Source organism: Ciona robusta, chromosome 1, assembly GCF_009617815.1.
Source record: "Ciona robusta chromosome 1, ASM961781v2".
NCBI classification, from domain to species: domain Eukaryota; kingdom Metazoa; phylum Chordata; class Ascidiacea; order Phlebobranchia; family Cionidae; genus Ciona; species Ciona robusta.
Window position 1 is genome coordinate 8,315,224 of NC_143235.1, and position 18,891 is coordinate 8,334,114.

The following is an 18,891-nucleotide window of genomic DNA, read 5'->3' on the forward strand; positions in this document are numbered from 1 at the left end:
AAAGAATATTTACAAAACTATATAACCGTGCGACTCTAAAACAGCGATGTTATTTGTTCAGAAAACGATCAGAAAATTATATAAATTCGTTGCTATTACAGTATCCCATCTCGACTCACAATTCTGTACACAAATTTTTATTTAAGAGTATAATGATAAAATCTGAAGAACACATCGTTTTGACCAATTGCCTTGGCCACGCATTACAATATAAAACACTTCATAACTTGATTTTTAGTTGTAAAACACACTGTTCATTACACGTACTATTTGTTAAGCAACTTAATAAGATTACAAGGTAAAACAACTGACGTAATAATTGGACGACCAATAATCCAACTGACTTGTTTAATCCAGATTACAAATGTTATACTGCGTTTCTAATTGCAGAAGCAGACGGATTGGGTTGATATATCTTTATTATTACTTTCCACAATAAAACCCTTTTTAAATTGCACACCACATGTTCTACATCGCAATAACCAGGAAATAGGAATAAAACGACACATTAACATTTCAATGAGCTGCAGTAGCTTGTTTTAACGATATTTAACATATTAAGTAAATGAACACAAACAAGCAATTTATACAAAACACAAATCTTCTTACTTATATACATAAAGCGTTATACGCTAACAAGAAGTGCCACCGTGACTGAGTATGTTACAAATAAAATGTGGAATTTATCCATAGAATCACTTCCTCTGTAGTTTGCTGAGGATCCTTAATGTTTCAAGGAAAAGATTGATGACATCCAGGTAAAGACTGATGGATGCAATGAGATAATCCTCCGGAGATACTCTTCTCATGATCATGTGTGTGTCGAATATGATGAAGAGACAGAAGAGCAAAGCACCTGCGCTTGCACACATCAGTTCAAACTTATCACTGTGGAAGAACATCTGAAATATAATGAATATGAGTCAAATTCCACCACCACACTTTTCAATGATGTAATGATGTATGTCACTGTGATTTGTGCATTAGATCAAATATTTAGACAAAAACAAAAGTAAATGTGTGATTTAATGAATTATTTCCTTTAGGATTTAAATCTTATACTGATTAAACTTAAATTCTAATAGTAATACCACAAAACATCCAAAAAAAACAACATTTTGGCTTAGGTAAACACTAATCACTCATTAAAGTGGTAACATGTTTATGTAACAAGTTTAACATTAACATGTTCACGTGGGACCTTACATTAATTTCATGTTTGTAAATTGCAACCGATAAGTTAAGTTTTGAACAGCATTTTCAAAGAAAACCCTTTAAACTAAAACTGAAAATATGTGTAAAGGGGAACCATAACTTTCAATCTTTATACAGTGCACTGTTATTTGTGACTGCATAGTACTAATTTTAACTACTATATGGAATGTTTTGATGCAAATCCTTGAATAAAACAAATGTTTCAGAATCAAAACATATTAAAGTTCCAAACCCCAATTATCCCAGCTCCAATAAGAACCATCAATCCAGAGAACAGGCCGGCTCCCCAGGCACTGAAGTCATGTTTGCTCTGCATGGTGTACGATGTCAAACACATGAACACTGATAGCGTGAGAATAAAAGCTTGAAGAACAATCTCAACTCTGTGAACAGTTTAATTTAAAATATTACATAAATGACTGATAAGTTCTAATAAAGAAATGTTAAATAATTACGTGTACTCTCAATAGTCTTTGCATTAGACCTGTCTTTACTTGTGACTTTGTTCCTCTAACCAATTTCCTTCCCACATTAGCCTGCAACATTACAGTGACAACAAACACACATTCTTGTCTTTGTTTGTGTTCCAATTGTAATACTTAGCTTAAACTGGCTTGTAAACTCAAGAGGGAGTTTAGTGAACGCAAAGAGTTGTAGAAAACTTTGTATGCATTAAAATTAAAACAATCTCTTATTTTATATATATAATACATAAAATAAAGAAAACAGCAATAATTATTCCGACTCAGTTTGTCTCGATACAATATCTGTGCCTGCTTGAATGAGCACAATGTTAAAATTCGGGCAGAAACTTTTAAAAAAACCAAAGACATCTCTTTTTTGAATCTCAACAGCTTAATTCTTTTTTTCTTTTTATAGCTGTAACTTTGTTCTGCTGACCACAATGTAACCTATTAGACAAAACCTATTTTTTAAAAAAAAGAGCTGATTCGCAGTCTTGGAATATCGTTTCCTTGCCGTCTTTATTACTTCTACACATAACTGAGGCTAACTTTTGACATCTTTTGACATCAGAAGTAGTGGCGTGTGTATCTTTATGATATTTTTCAGCGCAAAGAAAAATGGTTGTAGTATCGGTTGCTCTTTCCCGAACACTGGTTTAAACTCACTTAAACTGCTGTATCATAAATTAGTTTAGCAACTGAATCAGCAATCAAGGGAAATTATAACTTATTACATTCATTCATAACTTATTATTTTTCACAAATACTGTTAGATTTTTAAAACGGGATAAATTCTTACTTGTAGAAAGTAACGACTGTACCAATGGTGTATGACTCGATGAGTGTGAACGCAGCAAGCAGATACATGTTGATTGGATGTTCATGTTTCTTGACATGTAGTGCAATAAGAACCCCCAATGAAGCCACAAAACACAACATCAGCATGAACTGGCTGCAACAAATGTAAATGTCACTTTATTTGTTATTTGGTAATATTTTAAAATTTACCTTATACTTGTCTTAAAACATAATACTGTAACATTAACTGTTTAAATCATAACTATGCAAACATGGGGTTGATATTTTGACCAATTTATACAGTTATTTGCATGACATTCTTACTTGTTTTGGCTGAATTCTTTCAGTGGTTTAATCATGATGAACGCAGCACAAACTACAGTGGTTGCAAGAAGCTGAGCAGTGAGGATCATGTAAACTTTTCGTATGAAACCTAAAAAAATAGCTTGATAAAGTTTTGTGACAAAATTTCCGCCTTGCGTAATGACATAAGAATAAATGCAACATAGTTTTGGGTTGATTATTTGATCTTTAAACTGCTGTTTTGGTGTTAGATGTATTATATATAAAAAATCTTGGCGATATAAATACACTTAAACAAATAATTTAACTTTCTTACAGAAATTGTGATTAATGTTTTGCAAAATCTCTGCATAGTCATACCACACAGCATAACAATTGAATCTAATAATAAATATGATGATTGGTAAGCTTACCACAAGTGGCAGATGTTTCTACAGATATACTTAATATATAATCAGACACATCAGTGGCAGATTAACTACTCAGTACCCACCCATGCGAACACCAACTGACGCTTGTTTGACATTTGTTCCATAAGCAAAGTCATCTTCCAAAGAGTCAACTTGGGCACTCATACTTTTATTCTTTATATCAGTTATATATCCAAAAAACAATATATTTCTCTGTATTAATAAAAACACATTTTGAATTTAAAAATCTAGGTTACTATATTATGGCTTAGGTGATATATACTTTTTCTTGGTTATCTTGGTTTGCAACACAACAGTTTAAACAATGACAAGTATAAAATACGCAATTGATAAATCAACTGGGCTGTAGCATTTGCACTCACTTTTAAACATACAAAAACACACACTGGGATAATACAGAAGGATCTTAAATATAACAAAATAAATATTAGCGAGCCATGCAACCTTTTAATTGTAGTACTATGAGTGTAATTGACACATGTTTTCGAATATATAGTTAATACACCATACACATCTGGATACACAAAGTGAATTAAAACACAAGTATAATTACTCTTCGATACAATACACCAAACACCAACACGCTATTTGAGACTACAGATATACCAAAAAAAGTGCAGCTTGATTATGATAATGGCAGAAAATATGCAGCAGTTTTAAGCCTTACACATATCGGTTTGATAGAAAAATATTTCTGTAAAGAATTAAACACAAGTGAAAAAATGTAATAATAATGTAAAGAAGCCAAATTATACTTGCTTAGATATGAATAAGACAGAAAAGGTATAATTACTGCAATTAAAAAAGCTAACACAGTGCGTAGTTGCATTTGTTCGAAGTATATTTCATAAAAAGTTAAAAACGAAAGGCATTTAATTTTATTAAAAAGCGCACGTTTACAAATTAGTCAATCTATAGTTGAGACATTTAAATCTCAATCAAACTTAAAGATCCTTCATGTCATAAAGCAAATCAAGTAATGTGGCGTGAGACCAAGCTTGTATGGGGCATGAGTCGTGACAATGACTACCATTGCTGTTTGTTAACTCTGGTAATCCACACCATTGTGAGTTCTCCAAGTGTAGCTGATGGTTTACAGTGTAGCTACGAATAAATCGAATTGTTGCTTCGAGCTTTTTAGATCCAAGTTTCTTTGCAAAGTAGAGTTTTGCACGTAGGAAATAACCAACAGGCCACAACCATTCTGGACCTTGATGGTAATTGAAACCTTTAGCAATCGATTTATCATCTGAGTCATTTGAGTTATCATAGTCTCCTCTGTACTGCATGTCATCCGGATCTAATGTTTTCACTCCAAGTGGTCCAAGCAGTTTGTCTTGTATTATTTGCAAAGCCTTCCAAGCATGTTCAGCATCAAACAGTTCGGGAGCATACACCATTGCAATTGGAAAATTTGGTCGAAGCTGATAGTCACACCAAGAGTAAGAGGCACCATGTGTGTCTTTATAGATGTATCGTTTATGAACTAGGTGCGAAGTGTCCTCATCTCCAACATAAAAATACTTTTCAAAGTTTTTAGCAATCTGTTCATTCCACTTTGCCCAAGTAAGTTTATTAACACTTCCATCACACGTTTTGATGAAGACACCATCATACGCATACTTCCCTGAGTTATGTGCTGCCTCCAACCATCTAACTGTTGATTTACATAATCCAACCAATTCAACAGCAGATCCATCTCTTGGAGTAGCTGGAACTCCTCTTGTTCCAGCCTTCTCACTTTCCCCCATCTTATCACACCATGTTCCACAGTTGAACTTGCTTCCTCCAAAAACAAAACCAGTGGTTTTGTCTACACCAACTTCAACAAGAAAACCTTCATCTGACATGTTGCTGTCTATTCCACTGCCAGCATTTCGTTCACGGAATGATATTCCATCCACATGGCGCTGCATAGCTTCCTGAATAATGTCACTAAGCGGCTGAGACTTTGCCCCAACCGGTGTACGTTCGCTGTCATCCTCAGGGAAAATTCTTGCAACTGGCATGCCAAGAAGTTCAAAACCTTTTGCTTCACAGTAATCTTGTATGCACTGCAACCAAAACCACACAGCATCGCGGCAGTTATAACGAGAAATTTTCCCTTCACCGAGAAGATTTGGAATGAGGCCATGTCTCAAGCAACCAGCAAAGCTTAAAATAATGTTTCTGGCATCATCGTACTGACCAGTAACAAGTTGAAGGCCATGCATTGCAATGAATGTATCTCGACCCCAGCATCTCATTACACCTGAGCTGAAGTGTGGAAGTCCGGCAGAAATTGAGGAACAATCCTGAACATCTTTATCCACTGACGTGGAGCAAACTCCTGGAACATCAGGGTGAACTCTTGGAAGAGCAGCTCCCTTAACTACACCACACAGAGCAACTGTACCGAGTGATAAAGATTTAACAAAGCTGCTTCCTTCTGCAACAAAGCTGGACATATTTTTCCAACAAGCATGCAATAGCTTTTGGTACGTCAATGAAATGATGAGTTCAAAATACATCGGTATCAAATACCGTGGCAGCTTTTGCAATATTGAAAACCAATCTGCATACAAGTTTCCAACATCTTTTGTATCAGGATGTTTTAGAAGGCGAGATGAAATGTAATCCATCAACCAGTTCCCTTCTCTTAAGTTAGAACAGATGGGATGACCAAGGTCATTAGAAAAGCTGATTTTTTTTAAGGGGATAGCAATACCTGCAATTCCACAGTAACAAAGCTTTTGCCAACTTGGGATTTGGTAAGCAGAGATGCCAAACCCGTCAGACATTTCTTCTTCGTTGCATCGAAACAAAACTCGGTTCAAAGTTCTTAAATTCAATTTTGAAACTAATTTATCAAAATGGGTGTTGCTGTTGTGGAGAGAAGCAATGGTTTCACGGATATCAGAAATTGATTTGTTTACTGTTTCTGTAACTTTGACCCTAAGAACCACAATGCTTCCTGGTGGGAAATGAGTGAAGTGAACAGTCTGTGATGACTTGTCTTCAGATTCAAGTATTTTACAGCAAGTACTATTAGATGCTGCAATGTCAGTATCTACCACAAGATTGTAATTATCAATTCCATTAATAAATTGCTCATCTTTAGTGAATCCTTTTAAATAGTCCTGGGTGGACTGCTCAGTTTCACTTGGTTTTGCTTCTAGAGGAATTCCCATAATAGATCCTTCAACCAACATTGGAGGGACTGGTTTCATCTTAGAATCGGAGAACGATGTGTTGCCAACCAATATGTAACTGTAATGAGTTTGAGGGTTATGTCGAGTCACAGCAACCACATCTTGCGTACGCTGATCAACAAAGATCTGAGTGAAGCCGTTCATTGCCATGGTTTGATGCAAAACATTAAGCAAGTGTTTTCCCTGTATCATGCCAGATTTTATTCCCACAAACTCGCTGCCACTATTTAAAGCACTATTCCACTTTCTATACTTGCGTTTTTCATTGACAACATTAATGTGATGCGGTGTCATCTCATCATGCCCTCTGTTGCTTCCAATGGCACAACATGACATGCTTACCAAAGCAGAGAAGGGAAGAACATCACGAATACTTCGTTTTACAATGACACTTTCATTGTCATGAGTAATGTCATAGAATAATGCATGAGCTCTGGAAGGTTGTAGTATCTGTGTTGCAGGTTGAATAAAGGAGGAAATAGCTTCTCCTCCATAAGTATACACAAGTCGTCCAAGTTCATGTGCATCCCAAGCATTTAAAGCTTCACGAATCAGAGAAGTTAAACCTAACCGATTGACGAAAATGTTGTCAACCTCTTCAGAACCTGTAAACAACTCAGCAAACACATAAACGTCTGGACGAATTTTCCGAGCTGCATCTAACATGTATTCAGCTACATGGATGGGCGTGGAGTGACAATTGTCAATTCGAATGCCATGAAAAATGCGAGCTGTCATTTCTGTGTATTGCTTCATCCTTTCCCACAAAGGAGGGCAATCAGATGGGGAGGATCCATATCTGAGTTTAACAATGTCACCCCAACAAACAAGTTCACGCCTGAAATATACTTTTCCAGGGTATTCTGCAAAATTTTCCAAAGCATTTGCTCCCATCACCCATCCATTGTGAGCCATGATAAACTTAGAGTTCTTTGTGTCGCCGAACACAAATTGTTCTTCTTCATCCACAGTTGAGTCTTCAAATTGATGGTGAAAATACATTGTGGTTAAAGGATGTTGCTTATCAAGAAGAACCACTTTCGGACCATCAGCAGCTAGACGTTCATACCTTACACCAGCAATAATGTTGTTCACAGCACTGAAGAGGTCAGACATTATGGTTTCTTTTTTAACACGATTGAGCCATTCCAATGTGCTTACGAAGGAACTAACAGCTCGATCTAGATCACAATCACTTCCAGCATAAAACTGCTCCACTGCAGCTTGGATATCCACTGAACACTGTAGTCGATTAAAGTTGGGATCTTGGATAATTTTTATTTTGGCATCCTCAGTTACATTGCCATTCTGTTTAAATGATTTTACAGCTTGTGTAAAATGTTCAACCTGTTTTGGCACATCTACCTGGTAAAACTCCCACAATTTCAAGCCAGGTAATACATTTTTTAGTAGAATAACTTTTAAACTTTCCAAATCCTTTTCTGTTTCAATAATACTAAGTGGAAAATATGAAGCATATTTTTTCCCTTTTTCAATATCAAGTGTTAAATGAAAAATTGCACGATCAAGTATATACGCTGGTCGTAAATATGGAGAATTGTGTAAGTTATAGGCAGATTCTGGATAGGTTTTTAACCATGAGCTATGTTTATCGGTGTGGTTCCATACAACATCAGTCACACTCAACATTTCCCAATCTCGACGAATTTCTTCAACTAAGTTTTCGACATCATTGAATGTTACAGGTACCGATGAATAGAAACTCGGATTAACAGCCATTTGATCGGATACTGAATAAGACGAATTAGAACATCCAAGTTTTTGAATTGGGGTGAAGTGTAAGACATTGTATCCACTCTCTTTGGCAACTAAGAGCCTGTCCTTCCAATCACAGAATTGTCCTAGAGATTTAGGCAGCAGAGTTTGCATGCAAACAGCATCCAGGGGTAAAACATGGTTGTCCATCCCTATACACAGTGTTGGATCCACAATAAAATAACCACTTCCAGCTTTTTTGTCATTGTATGTAAAGTAATACTGAAAGGCACCAGAATGAGAAAGCTTGACAGGAGCATAAGCATCAAGTGAATTAATCCCCGATTTTGTTAGAAGTTCCCAAGATAAGGGATAATAGACTGTGCGCTTAAATGGTTGTTCTGATGGAGGAATATTTGTGTAAACTGTAACCTTTTGAGAAGCCAAATCTGGTCCCAACATAAAACGAATGGTCCAACCCTTTTGAAGCCGATATAATGTGTTTTCACAGTGTTTTCCATCTACTAGTTTTAAAATTCTTATTTGATCAACAGAATTGTTGCTAGTTGAGGCCATGCTGCTGTTTTCTAACAAAAATACAATTTTTTTATTTGTTTATTTATACTTACAAAATTCAGGGCTACGCATTTACAATCACGAAATTCGGGACGAAAAAAAACTGGCAACACTGATACTGAAATTAGACTTTTCAGGGCGGTCAGGGTTTCAGTCGTGCCCAGAGTTAAGTGGTTACCGGTGTCGCAGAAATCTGGTTCCCACAGGCTACTTAAAACTTATTTTATGAGGAATCTAGAACTTTGTTTCCGCCTAAAAATAACAGTTGTTAGATGTGACATACTTTGTAAGTTTATGTTTAAGGATTTATCTCTTTAATAGAAATTTATGCTGTATTTTAACTTAAATAATACATTATGACGTATAACCAGTTACCAGTGCCTTACCACTACTACCGTCAACACGTCATCAACAACAACGACAAAACCTACATTTTCACCATAAATAGAATATACTATATAAAAAATGAATATATGATTCGATCGAAACCAGTTTTGAAGATTTCTAGTAAAAATGTACCAATACTGATGTCTACGCATGGCATGCGCAGCAGTAGCCAATGGGAACCAGATTTCCGCGACACCGGGTTGATAGCTGGGCCTTGGCGGTTAGTAGTAATATGAATTAGTTGGTGGGGGTAACCAGATAACGTAGGGAAAGGATTCTACACCAGAACCCTAATGCTAATATATTTTTTGAATATTAAGTAAATAACAGTAACACAAAAATATCTGACGGCATAACTTAATCATTGACTGTTCGACAAACACCAACATTGTCAATAGGTAAACCAGGCATATACATAACCTAACTCCTAATATCTCTGCAAAAAGCGAAATCCGTTTAGCGAAACACGTACGTTAGAGGCGTTAAAGTTCTTAACAGTTATTGGACACGTCAGTGATATTAGGCACTCTTTTTGCCAAACAGTTCTACTTTTGTTACTATTTGTTTTAATATTTGCTAATTAAAATTCTAATTGTTGTCCAAATTATCAGCCATACACAAAAAAAAAATGAAAAAATCCCTAAAAAATAATCACCCACAAAGTAACATACAGCATGGTAACTCGTAAGCTGGCACGAGGTGTATGAACACCCGTGTTATAACGACTGTCGTTTTCCGGCCACGCGAGGATAAAGTAAGTTACATACATTACATTACATTATTGGATGAAACCATGAATTTGTACCATCATGCTTATATTATTACCATCGCCTTTTCTTCAAGTTCCTGTGTAAAGGAATTTCGAACATATTTCCCATACATTACCATTTTCTTCTGTCTATCATTAATTAGAAACACGCAAAATTAAATTTAAAAAAACTCCACTTGCTCCGCGTTCCAACTCATCCCACCCTACTATAAGTTTTAAGAACTAAGAAGTGCGTAAATAAATGTGAAAAAACAAAAACACCATCTGCTTGTCAAAAAAGGAAAAGGAAAGATGGAAATCAGTCGAATATACAATTACTTTGGAGCTACAAGTGGCGGGCACGCAAACTTTTATAGTGATCGTTGGCATACGTGATCAACAGCTCTTGCCAGGATCAGTAAGTTTCGAGGAACCCATGGATGTGTGGCGTTCTATTACCGTGGTTAGAGGTGTCTTACTGAGTAATTGAGAAGCAATTCTCTGCTTCGGAAACCACTCAAATTATTAAAAGCCGTATTTGTGCACCAGCAGATGAATACGATAATCTTCAACTATAGTTGTTGCGATATTCGAATAGAACGGCTTATGTGAACCGTCGCTTGGAAGTTTTTGCAGTTTTTGTTAACAGAGCACTTCTTATTACGTATATTTACAACGCTGTTGTAAATTTATTTATTTTTTAATTAGACATAATGGCCACAGCTCGAGAATTCGAAGGTGTACTGAAACAGGCAGATTCCTTAGGCGTCAGTGACGAGCAACTGAATCGACTGAAATCAATAAGAAAAATACGAAATGAAGGAAAGAAGTGGCGGCAACAAAACGTAGATTTTATTATCGCTGGATCAGTGCTGTTAATCGCATTCGCCTTGCCGGTGATGTCTTATTATCTAATACAGTTTAAAACTCGACTTGGTTCAATGCTATTACAAAGGTAAGACACTGTACCCGAACTACTTTATAAAACTATTGTTTGATGTGTTTTCTAAATGACCTGCTCTAACTTTTTCATAGTTGTTAGGCTTGTCATTTTTTTAAATGCAAATTCGGGACGCATCTTGAAAACTGAAAGTGAAATTAATGAAGGACTCATAGAAAAGGATTAAATACAATTTAATATTTAATGCAGGCAAAACTGGTTAACCGGGCGGGACAGGACCTTAAAATCGGAACTGTCACGGCTAAACCGGGGCGTATGGCAAGCCTACCTGTCATATTTTAATAGCCTGTTGTACAAGTTGTAGAAACAAAATACTTAGTGGGTAATTTACGTCTGTTATAAAGGTATGTACATCTAATGGCCAATAAAATTTAGTAGGTTGGGGTAAGATGGAACAAATAAACACATATTGCTCAATACAGCAAATATCAAAATTTAAAAAAAAGTTTTTTGGGTGATACAATGAATCTGTACCTGGCATAGCCTACTTTTAACCATAAGCAACAACACCTGTGAGAAATATATTAAAACACAATCATGTTATTTGGCGGTTCGAACAACGGGTGTATTTTAGTGATTCAAAAACAGACGGGGAAAATGGGACACTTAAAAATTGTGTTAGTTATGAACAAAAAATAAATTTGTCATTGGAAATACACTTAAAAACCACAAAATTTCGGCAGTTATGATATGTTCTATTTCAGCCATTTAACATGTTGTATTCATTTGACACTGAACTACTTGGCAACAGTTAACTTAATACTTAACAACAGTAACCGCTTTTTCACTTTGTTGAACCGTGAAATTATTGTCGTATAATACCGTAACATTCTTTTTCGCCTATCATCTAATCTAATGGGTGACCGTAAAAAGAAATGTTTAATGTCATTTTACCCCACCCACAGCCTACTAGAGATATCTCTAGGCCGTGTCCCATTCTACGTTATAAAAGAACTTACATTCTAGGGTAGAAATATTACATACAAAACATACCTTACTTTCAAAATACAAATTTAAATCGGTATTTTTGTGCTGATGTTATATACCTAATTCATGCCATATTGACCTCTGGCCATTTTCTTCATGATCATATCTTAGTTTTAACAAATCTAAAACTAATCGCATGATTCAAAATTAAACTGTACGAAACATTTCAGCCTATTTTTGTTAAACCACAATACTGGCTTGAAGATTCAAACTCGCAATAAATATCCCATTTTACTCCGAGTCCCATCTTACCCCATTCTACTATTCATACTTTATTAGTTTTTGTTAACACGCATTCAGATTTTTCGCCACAAGCAAACAATACTACAAGACCGAAAACGTAACCAAACATAATTGCATTGTTCAATCTCTGGAACTGCTCGAAAGCATTAGGCGTCCGGTTGACTGTAGCAGATGTGCAGGTGTCACTGATGTAAAATACACTACAAATTTATCTCAGGTAAGTCTGAAAACAAATCCGATTGTGTGTAGATAAAGAAAATCAGTTGAAGCATCTGAATTATTTTTTTAGTCATTTCAACTTAACCCAAATGTATTAACCACGGGGTAACAAAATCTTATATCAATATAAAACATATAGGGATAATCTACTATGATTTTTAAAGAAACAACATATAAGAGATATAATGATATGTTAACCTTTTTTGAAGGAAGAATTTCTTGAGAAATATGCTTTTACAATGCAGCCCCTAGTGGTTAAAGATGGTCAAGTTAATTGGACAGCTCGTGAAACTATTAACTTCGAATATTTGAAAACCATTTATACTCCGGGCTCCAAGGTATGTAGTATGATGAGGTAATATGAGGCGTTCATTCTCTTTTCTTGTCTCATTCGTTAGTAAACAAAGAATATTTACAGAATTCACCTTTCTCTATTAAGTTATTATTAATTCGAATACATTTATACGAGTAACTTAACGTTAAGGCACGAGACATGGTCAATTCTCGATGTCAGTTTTTTCCATACAACACCGATATAGACAGTATGGATGAATTTTTCAACATGTCAAAGAGTAGACTTGAGGGAAAAGAAGATCACTGGTATGTCGGATGGTAAGTTGATCACACAATTGTGTTACTTTTATATATAAAAGCAGAACAATGACTAAAATCTTGGCTGAATGTTTTATAAGTGGTTTCCACACAAAAAGCGTGGAGTTATAAAACTTGCCACAACAGATACATATTTTTGACTGTTACAGAAATCGGTGAGAAACAGCTCGGATTCGTTCACAAATATTCTGAAGTCGTCCAAATTGTATATCATATTTGCTAGGCGTGAGGAAAACGCTTTCTAATCATTAGGTTATAAATGACATTCGTTCGAATATTAATACTCTCAATGGGAAGCGCTTAATGAGCTTAGTTTTTTGAACTCGTTAGTGGTCATATAGATCCTTTTTCGTCGAACAATTGTTCTTGGCTTTGTTGTTGTTGTTGTTGTTGTTGTTGTTGTTGTTGTTGTTGTTGCTGATAGGGCGATTATTTTCCGCACTTAGCCTAATTCTTAATTCTAGCATTTTTCTTTAATCTCTTGATTGAAATCAAATCGTAATATATATTTATAACTTTTAGACTAAATTTTCAGATTTAAAACCGCACGATGAGCGATTAATTAACGATTACTTTCCTCATGCACTTTACATAACGGAAACACTGTCGGGAGTTTGGCGGGGAACGACGTGTTACATAAGATAAGAAATCCACACAACGATTCACGACTGAATCAAACTATTAGCATTTAAGTGGGGACGCATTAAATGCACTACTCTTATACCGTATTATATCATTTATCGTAATTGAAACATTATTTTTAATTCAACATCATATGATTAATATTAACTTCTAACATTACCTAATTACTGCGTGATTACGGTTTGTCAAAATTCATGAAAACAAACGTTTTTAAGCGACGACAACGTTAACCAGTGTAAGTGTACAATAAACACATGGTACAGGAGTTGTACAAAGCGTATTTACACATATTCTTTACCAATCACTCAATCCTCATACGTCATAAGTTTCATTAGTAAATACATGTATAAATACATTCTGCCTACTGCTCCACAGTCACCAATGGCGACTAGAACCCGTTTTGTTGGTTACTTCAGATTTGTTTTTGATCGAGCCCAGTCGACCGTTGTAGTAAAAGGATTAACTAATATAGCAGGGTGGGGGTAGATGGGACACATTTTCATTTTGTTTTCTCTTTTCATTTGGTAGTAAACAAAGAACATTTAATGAATTATAAAACCGTATCTTCACGACTTCCACAGACCGTTGTTAATTGTTTAAAACACGATTAGGCTATTTGGATAATATGTGTTACAGGTGTCCCATCTTCCCCGACTCTACTATCTTATGCTAATTAGTTTAAAACGTGTTCATTCATTAGATCTGTGATCTCTTGTTTTGACGACGGTTGTTTTGCTGTTACATCTTAAAATCTTACAGTTTTCAAACCAGCAGTAGATAAGATGTAACATGTCTTTAAATTATTTTCATCCTAATGATAGGCTACATATTTTTTTCAATAGGAGCAATTGTGGTGGGCTGTCTGCAAACGTGCTTAAAAGTCATTACAAGTTACCATACTTTCTTCCGATGGAATTAGATCACAGTAGAACTGATTGGATTTTTATGGGACTACCTGGTTATGGAGCGCCAATGCATGTATGTTGCTTCCATTAGCTCACTGGTTAGACAGTATAAGCATAATATACTGAAGTGGCTATGGTTAGATAAGAGAATACCTTAGTTTCATCACTGCTTCTATACCATGGTTGGCGTTTGTCTCCAAGACACTAAACGGTAGTTTCTACAACCTATAATGGTGACCATAATAGGCTGTTAAATTGACAATGATACATAAAATGGAAATCAGCAATAAATACTAAGTTGCTTTCCTGGTAACTCATAATAACCTGCTTATGGTGTATACATGACGCAAAAAAGTATAACGACTGTCGTTTTTTCGCTATATACGCTATGATAAAGCAAGTTACATTAGTTCAATTTTATTTACTCCACGTGCAGTTGAAAACTTTACTAATAAACGTCCTGTTCAGCAATTCCTTCTAAGTTTTATTAAAACACCTTTGAGCCTTCATTTAATCTACCGTTAATTGTTGCCATACCCAGCACCGCAACGTAATATAGGGAAAACAGTTTTTCTGTTAAAAACGTATATTCTATAATACTGACGTACGTCAGACGGAATGTCGATACAATAAAATACTTAACATATAGTAGGGTGGGGGAAGATGGGACACCTGTAAATTATATTTTCTCTTCTAATTTGGTAGTAAGCAAAAACATTTAAAGAATTATGAAACTGTATGTTCACAACTCCCATGAACTGTTGTTAATTGTTTAAAACACGAACAGGATATTTGGATATTATGTGCTAAAGGTGTCCCATCTTCCCCCACCCTACTATATACTTGGTTTACTTATCTTACAGGTTGACTATGTAACCTCGTCTTCGTGGCAAGCCCAACTAACTGGCTACAAGAAGTGGACACTTGAAACTCCGCCGGAATGTTACGGAATTTGCCAAAGTCAGATTGTATTCACAGTCGGTCCAGGAGACATAAGTAAAATAGTTTTGTATTGTTGTACTGTAGCATGCTATACCACAATGTTTAACATGAACATTTTCAGTGGTTTTCGACGGCACAAGCTGGTTTCACAAAACCGATATTGTGGGAGATGACATGAGCGTCGTCATCGGATCTGAATATTATTAATATATTTGCTGGTACAGTGTATGACTGTACGCGTATCACAGTGTGTAAAATAAGAAAACAAGGATGTAAATTTGTTATGTTGAAAGAATGAATGCAACGTTTATTGCTGTATGGTTGCTTGCAATGTTGTATTTAGTGTAGGCCAAGCTGCGTTCAGAACAGACAAATACTATAATATGGTGAGATGGGGCAAGTTGGGACACTTTATGAAATATTTTTTACGTGGCCCCATTTGATGATAGACAAAAAAACAAATGTTTTCTCACGGCCCAACAAAGTACGCGATAAAGGCGTTTTGGTGATGAGATGCTGATTTTAAATGATCGTTGAATTAAATTCATACTGCCGCAAATTTGTACATTTGCAAATTTAAATTATCAGTGCAGGATGGTAGTTTATTGAATGGGCAGAAATAATTCATACAGTTTGATTTCGTCTCATTAAATTCAGTTTTGCAATAAAAATCAGGGATAAGAAAAATGTGCTGGGGTATTTAATTGGTAATGCATTCAGCACAGAAATACCGTGCTAAAATATTATATGTTAAGTTAACATCACCAATAAATAAGCATAGCTCGTTAATTTTAACGGATTAACTACAAGCGGCAAAAACAGTATTAACATATAAAATCTTTTCTTTATTTGGACCATCTTGCCCCCACTTGACTGATATCTATGTTCCTAGTCTCTGCACACTCGTATGGAACAGTTCGAATCGAACTCCTTGGGTTGGTTTAGTTAGAAAATCTGCATCATATTGTGTTACGTGGTACTTGATTGTTTGTCATTTGTAAAACTTTGTTAAAACATGAATATCGTTACTTTTTTGCTGGTTGAGGGTAAACCATTAAATACAACCACACAAAATTTAGACAATGCAGTGCAATGTGCTTGAGGTTGAACATTTTTCTGCAATAAATCACAAAGTTCTAAATAATTAACTGCAAGAATGTATTACAAAATAGAACAAAATTCACAGTTTACATCGAAACACTTGAACATAAATAAAAACAGAAAAATTAAGGTAAGCAAAAACAAATAAAAACATCTAAAATTAAAAAAGCAACTTATATGTGGTGTATTAAAATTATACTTTTAACTGTAAAGTCGAAGTATTGTGCTATGTAAAAAAATAACACCATAAAATATCTACAGCAGGCAGTGCTGGACAGGAGGCGAAACAATTTTGCATAGTTTAATGGTTCAAATCATCAAACAGTGAAGCAACTGCATTTTTGAAGTTAGACAGCTCACATTCTAAATTGACAACACGTACAAGTACTTCATTGAGATATTGCATCTAAAATTGTAAAAACATCCCTGTTAGTTATTTACACTGTTGTATTTAATAACAATGGCAAATTGGTAAATACAGGCTAATTATTGTTTAGGGTTTTATTTATAAACAACATGGGTAGTAGAAAGTAGTTACCGGCAATTCACAAGCAATTTTTAATAGACTAGAAAATTTTAGATTTCTTTAAACTGGATTAAATGGCTGTACACAGTATCCAGAATTCGTTCGTTTTGTCTGTTTTGTCCGGATTTCCCTGCGGCATGCGGAACTCGGTAATGGGTTTGCATACGACTTCGCCAGCGAAATCGCATGCCGGATACTGTGTACAGCCATCTTTAGTACACTGAAAAAAGACAGATAGAAACCATTCAAACCTTGACTTCAATCTCTTTATTTGTATGTTCATGTTGATGAATCAAGCGTTTCTCTATTTGGTGGCACGTCAAGTCAAGCTGAAAAACAAAGTACAAAACACTAATCACAATTTTATATGTTATTGATTTATGAATACTAAAATATTGTGAATTAAAAATACCAGATTTTGCATTCGATTCCGATATTCTTCAAGCATATGTCTATCTGCTTCTCGCTTCTCTTCAAGATCTTGCATCACTGGTTGTATTAAGTTCATCACTACCTCACTTGTTTCTATTGAGGAAAGATGAATATGTATTTGAAATTTATAAAAAGCACAATTAATAACACAAGAACGCTTCGCTATAACGATAGGGCAAGAATATTACAATTTTGTTAAGAATGGGATCGGATAACCGTATAATCACAAAGTTCGTTAGTTGCACTACAGTAAATAAAGTTTGCCACCATTAGCATCAGATCAACAAAGCTACTACGTGGCCCACTGAAAATTGATAAAAATTATAATTTAAGTTTTTAAACAATGCTATTTCTAAGTAGCTGATTTTTCTTACCAGCACATGAATTATAACTAGCAGGTGTATCACCCCCAGCATGATGACGTGTAAAGTCAGGAGCTACCTGCAAACATATCAGAATTATTATATATTCCTATTTAGAATTATTGTAAAAACAACATACATCAGTCTGCGTGTTTCCTTGAATTTCCATCTTTAGTTTGAACAAAGTCTAACTATCGTAAATAAAACACCTGACCTGCTGTTTGATGGGATGATAATAAAATAATTAATATGAAGAATGTTAAATTATTATTTGAATATAAGTGGCGCAGCAACTAATATTTCCAATGACAAAAAGTAAAAAACATAGACTGAGAAATATGATGCATTAGATGCTTAATAATCAGGTTAACACTTCCCGTGCTCTCGTGGCATTAAACAACTTAACGAATTGAATTAATTTTAAAATGAAGTAGTTTTATAATCTTTGCAAGAGCTACCAGAATGATATATTAGACCATTTAACAAAGTCAACTTCCCATCTGTAAATTATTTTTTTTACCTCTATTAAAGGGGCGTACCAACGAAAAATCAAAATTGTTGTATTGATAGATATGCTCAAATATGACTTAAAGTTACCACCCAAGTTTTAAAATACAAAACAGCTTTTTAAAAAAATGAGTTTTAAAACAGCAAACTCGCCCGCCAGAGTAAAAAAAATGCCGTGGCGCAATGCATGGGATTTCCCATGAGAAACAAAAACACTCAACTTTGATCGTTTCTAGTTTTCAAACTATTAAAGAAAGTTTAAATTATATTTCTGATTTGGTATAATGAATGCGTCTTCTTCAAAACTATATAAAAAAAATTGTAAAACATAGACTTTATTATGTTTTAACTTTCGATTGAACATAATATGCTGACTCAGCTTTTATTTCGTTATTAGTTAATTTTTAGCCCTTTTTCATATTGAAATGTCTATTATGTCTTATTAGTTCCAGAGTCATACGGACTCTGATTAGTACCTACTGTAACAATTTTTTTTATAAAAACGTCAGTTTTTTGTGTTTAACATTAGTTTGAAAATATGCTGAGTCAGCATAATCTGGTATGTACCTAGATTCAATAGAAAAATTAAGCATAATGAAGTATATATTTTATTCCTTTTATTT

General features: G+C 34.8%; 4 protein-coding genes across 4 annotated transcripts; 1 reads left to right on the forward strand and 3 right to left on the reverse strand.

Annotated features, from left to right (window-relative positions):
• Window positions 1-121: 121 nt before the first annotated feature.
• On the reverse strand, window positions 122-3,403 carry LOC149742673 (protein lifeguard 4-like). Its single transcript, XM_089894150.1, has 5 exons — window positions 3,274-3,403; window positions 2,802-2,910; window positions 2,479-2,631; window positions 1,448-1,598; window positions 122-902 (listed from the first exon to the last, which is right to left on the reverse strand). Exons 1-5 carry the CDS (start codon window positions 3,353-3,355, stop codon window positions 696-698), a joined length of 702 nt encoding a protein of 233 aa, XP_089750276.1. The 5' UTR covers window positions 3,356-3,403; the 3' UTR covers window positions 122-695.
• On the reverse strand, window positions 3,399-9,499 carry LOC149742674 (glycogen debranching enzyme-like). Its single transcript, XM_089894113.1, has one exon. The coding sequence runs from the start codon at window positions 8,692-8,694 to the stop codon at window positions 4,156-4,158; it is 4,539 nt and encodes a 1,512-aa protein (XP_089750239.1). The 5' UTR covers window positions 8,695-9,499; the 3' UTR covers window positions 3,399-4,155.
• A 907-nt stretch (window positions 9,500-10,406) lies between these two features.
• Window positions 10,407-16,937, forward strand: LOC149742675 (bifunctional arginine demethylase and lysyl-hydroxylase JMJD6-like). Its single transcript, XM_089894138.1, has 7 exons — window positions 10,407-10,784; window positions 12,078-12,237; window positions 12,449-12,577; window positions 12,724-12,851; window positions 14,336-14,471; window positions 15,262-15,394; window positions 15,462-16,937. Exons 1-7 carry the CDS (start codon window positions 10,543-10,545, stop codon window positions 15,545-15,547), a joined length of 1,014 nt encoding a protein of 337 aa, XP_089750264.1. The 5' UTR covers window positions 10,407-10,542; the 3' UTR covers window positions 15,548-16,937.
• LOC149742676 (uncharacterized) lies at window positions 16,482-18,529 on the reverse strand. Its single transcript, XM_089894154.1, has 5 exons — window positions 17,901-18,529; window positions 17,774-17,840; window positions 17,380-17,492; window positions 17,219-17,296; window positions 16,482-16,847 (listed from the first exon to the last, which is right to left on the reverse strand). Exons 1-5 carry the CDS (start codon window positions 17,928-17,930, stop codon window positions 16,743-16,745), a joined length of 393 nt encoding a protein of 130 aa, XP_089750280.1. The 5' UTR covers window positions 17,931-18,529; the 3' UTR covers window positions 16,482-16,742.
• Window positions 18,530-18,891: the final 362 nt, after the last annotated feature.

What these genes read in the sequence shown, in the direction of transcription:
- LOC149742673 (XM_089894150.1), bottom strand. Translation starts at nt 3,355, where the DNA reads ATGAGTGCCCAAGTTGACTCTTTGGAAGATGACTTTGCTTATGGAACA. An exon ending in ACAGTCGTTACTTTCTACAA is followed by an intron (nt 1,599 to 2,478) that starts GTAAGAATTTAT and finishes AACTGTTCACAG; the next exon opens with AGTTGAGATTGTTCTTCAAG. An exon ending in TTGGAGCTGGGATAATTGGG is followed by an intron (nt 903 to 1,447) that starts GTTTGGAACTTT and finishes ATTATATTTCAG; the next exon opens with ATGTTCTTCCACAGTGATAA.
- LOC149742674 (XM_089894113.1), bottom strand. Translation starts at nt 8,694, where the DNA reads ATGGCCTCAACTAGCAACAATTCTGTTGATCAAATAAGAATTTTAAAA.
- LOC149742675 (XM_089894138.1), top strand. Translation starts at nt 10,543, where the DNA reads ATGGCCACAGCTCGAGAATTCGAAGGTGTACTGAAACAGGCAGATTCC. An exon ending in GGTTCAATGCTATTACAAAG is followed by an intron (nt 10,785 to 12,077) that starts GTAAGACACTGT and finishes ACACGCATTCAG; the next exon opens with ATTTTTCGCCACAAGCAAAC. An exon ending in GATCACTGGTATGTCGGATG is followed by an intron (nt 12,852 to 14,335) that starts GTAAGTTGATCA and finishes TTTTTTCAATAG; the next exon opens with GAGCAATTGTGGTGGGCTGT.
- LOC149742676 (XM_089894154.1), bottom strand. Translation starts at nt 17,930, where the DNA reads ATGGAAATTCAAGGAAACACGCAGACTGAT. An exon ending in AAGGAAACACGCAGACTGAT is followed by an intron (nt 17,841 to 17,900) that starts GTATGTTGTTTT and finishes ATATGTTTGCAG; the next exon opens with GTAGCTCCTGACTTTACACG. An exon ending in ATAAAGAGATTGAAGTCAAG is followed by an intron (nt 16,848 to 17,218) that starts GTTTGAATGGTT and finishes TTACAATTTTAG; the next exon opens with ATGCAATATCTCAATGAAGT.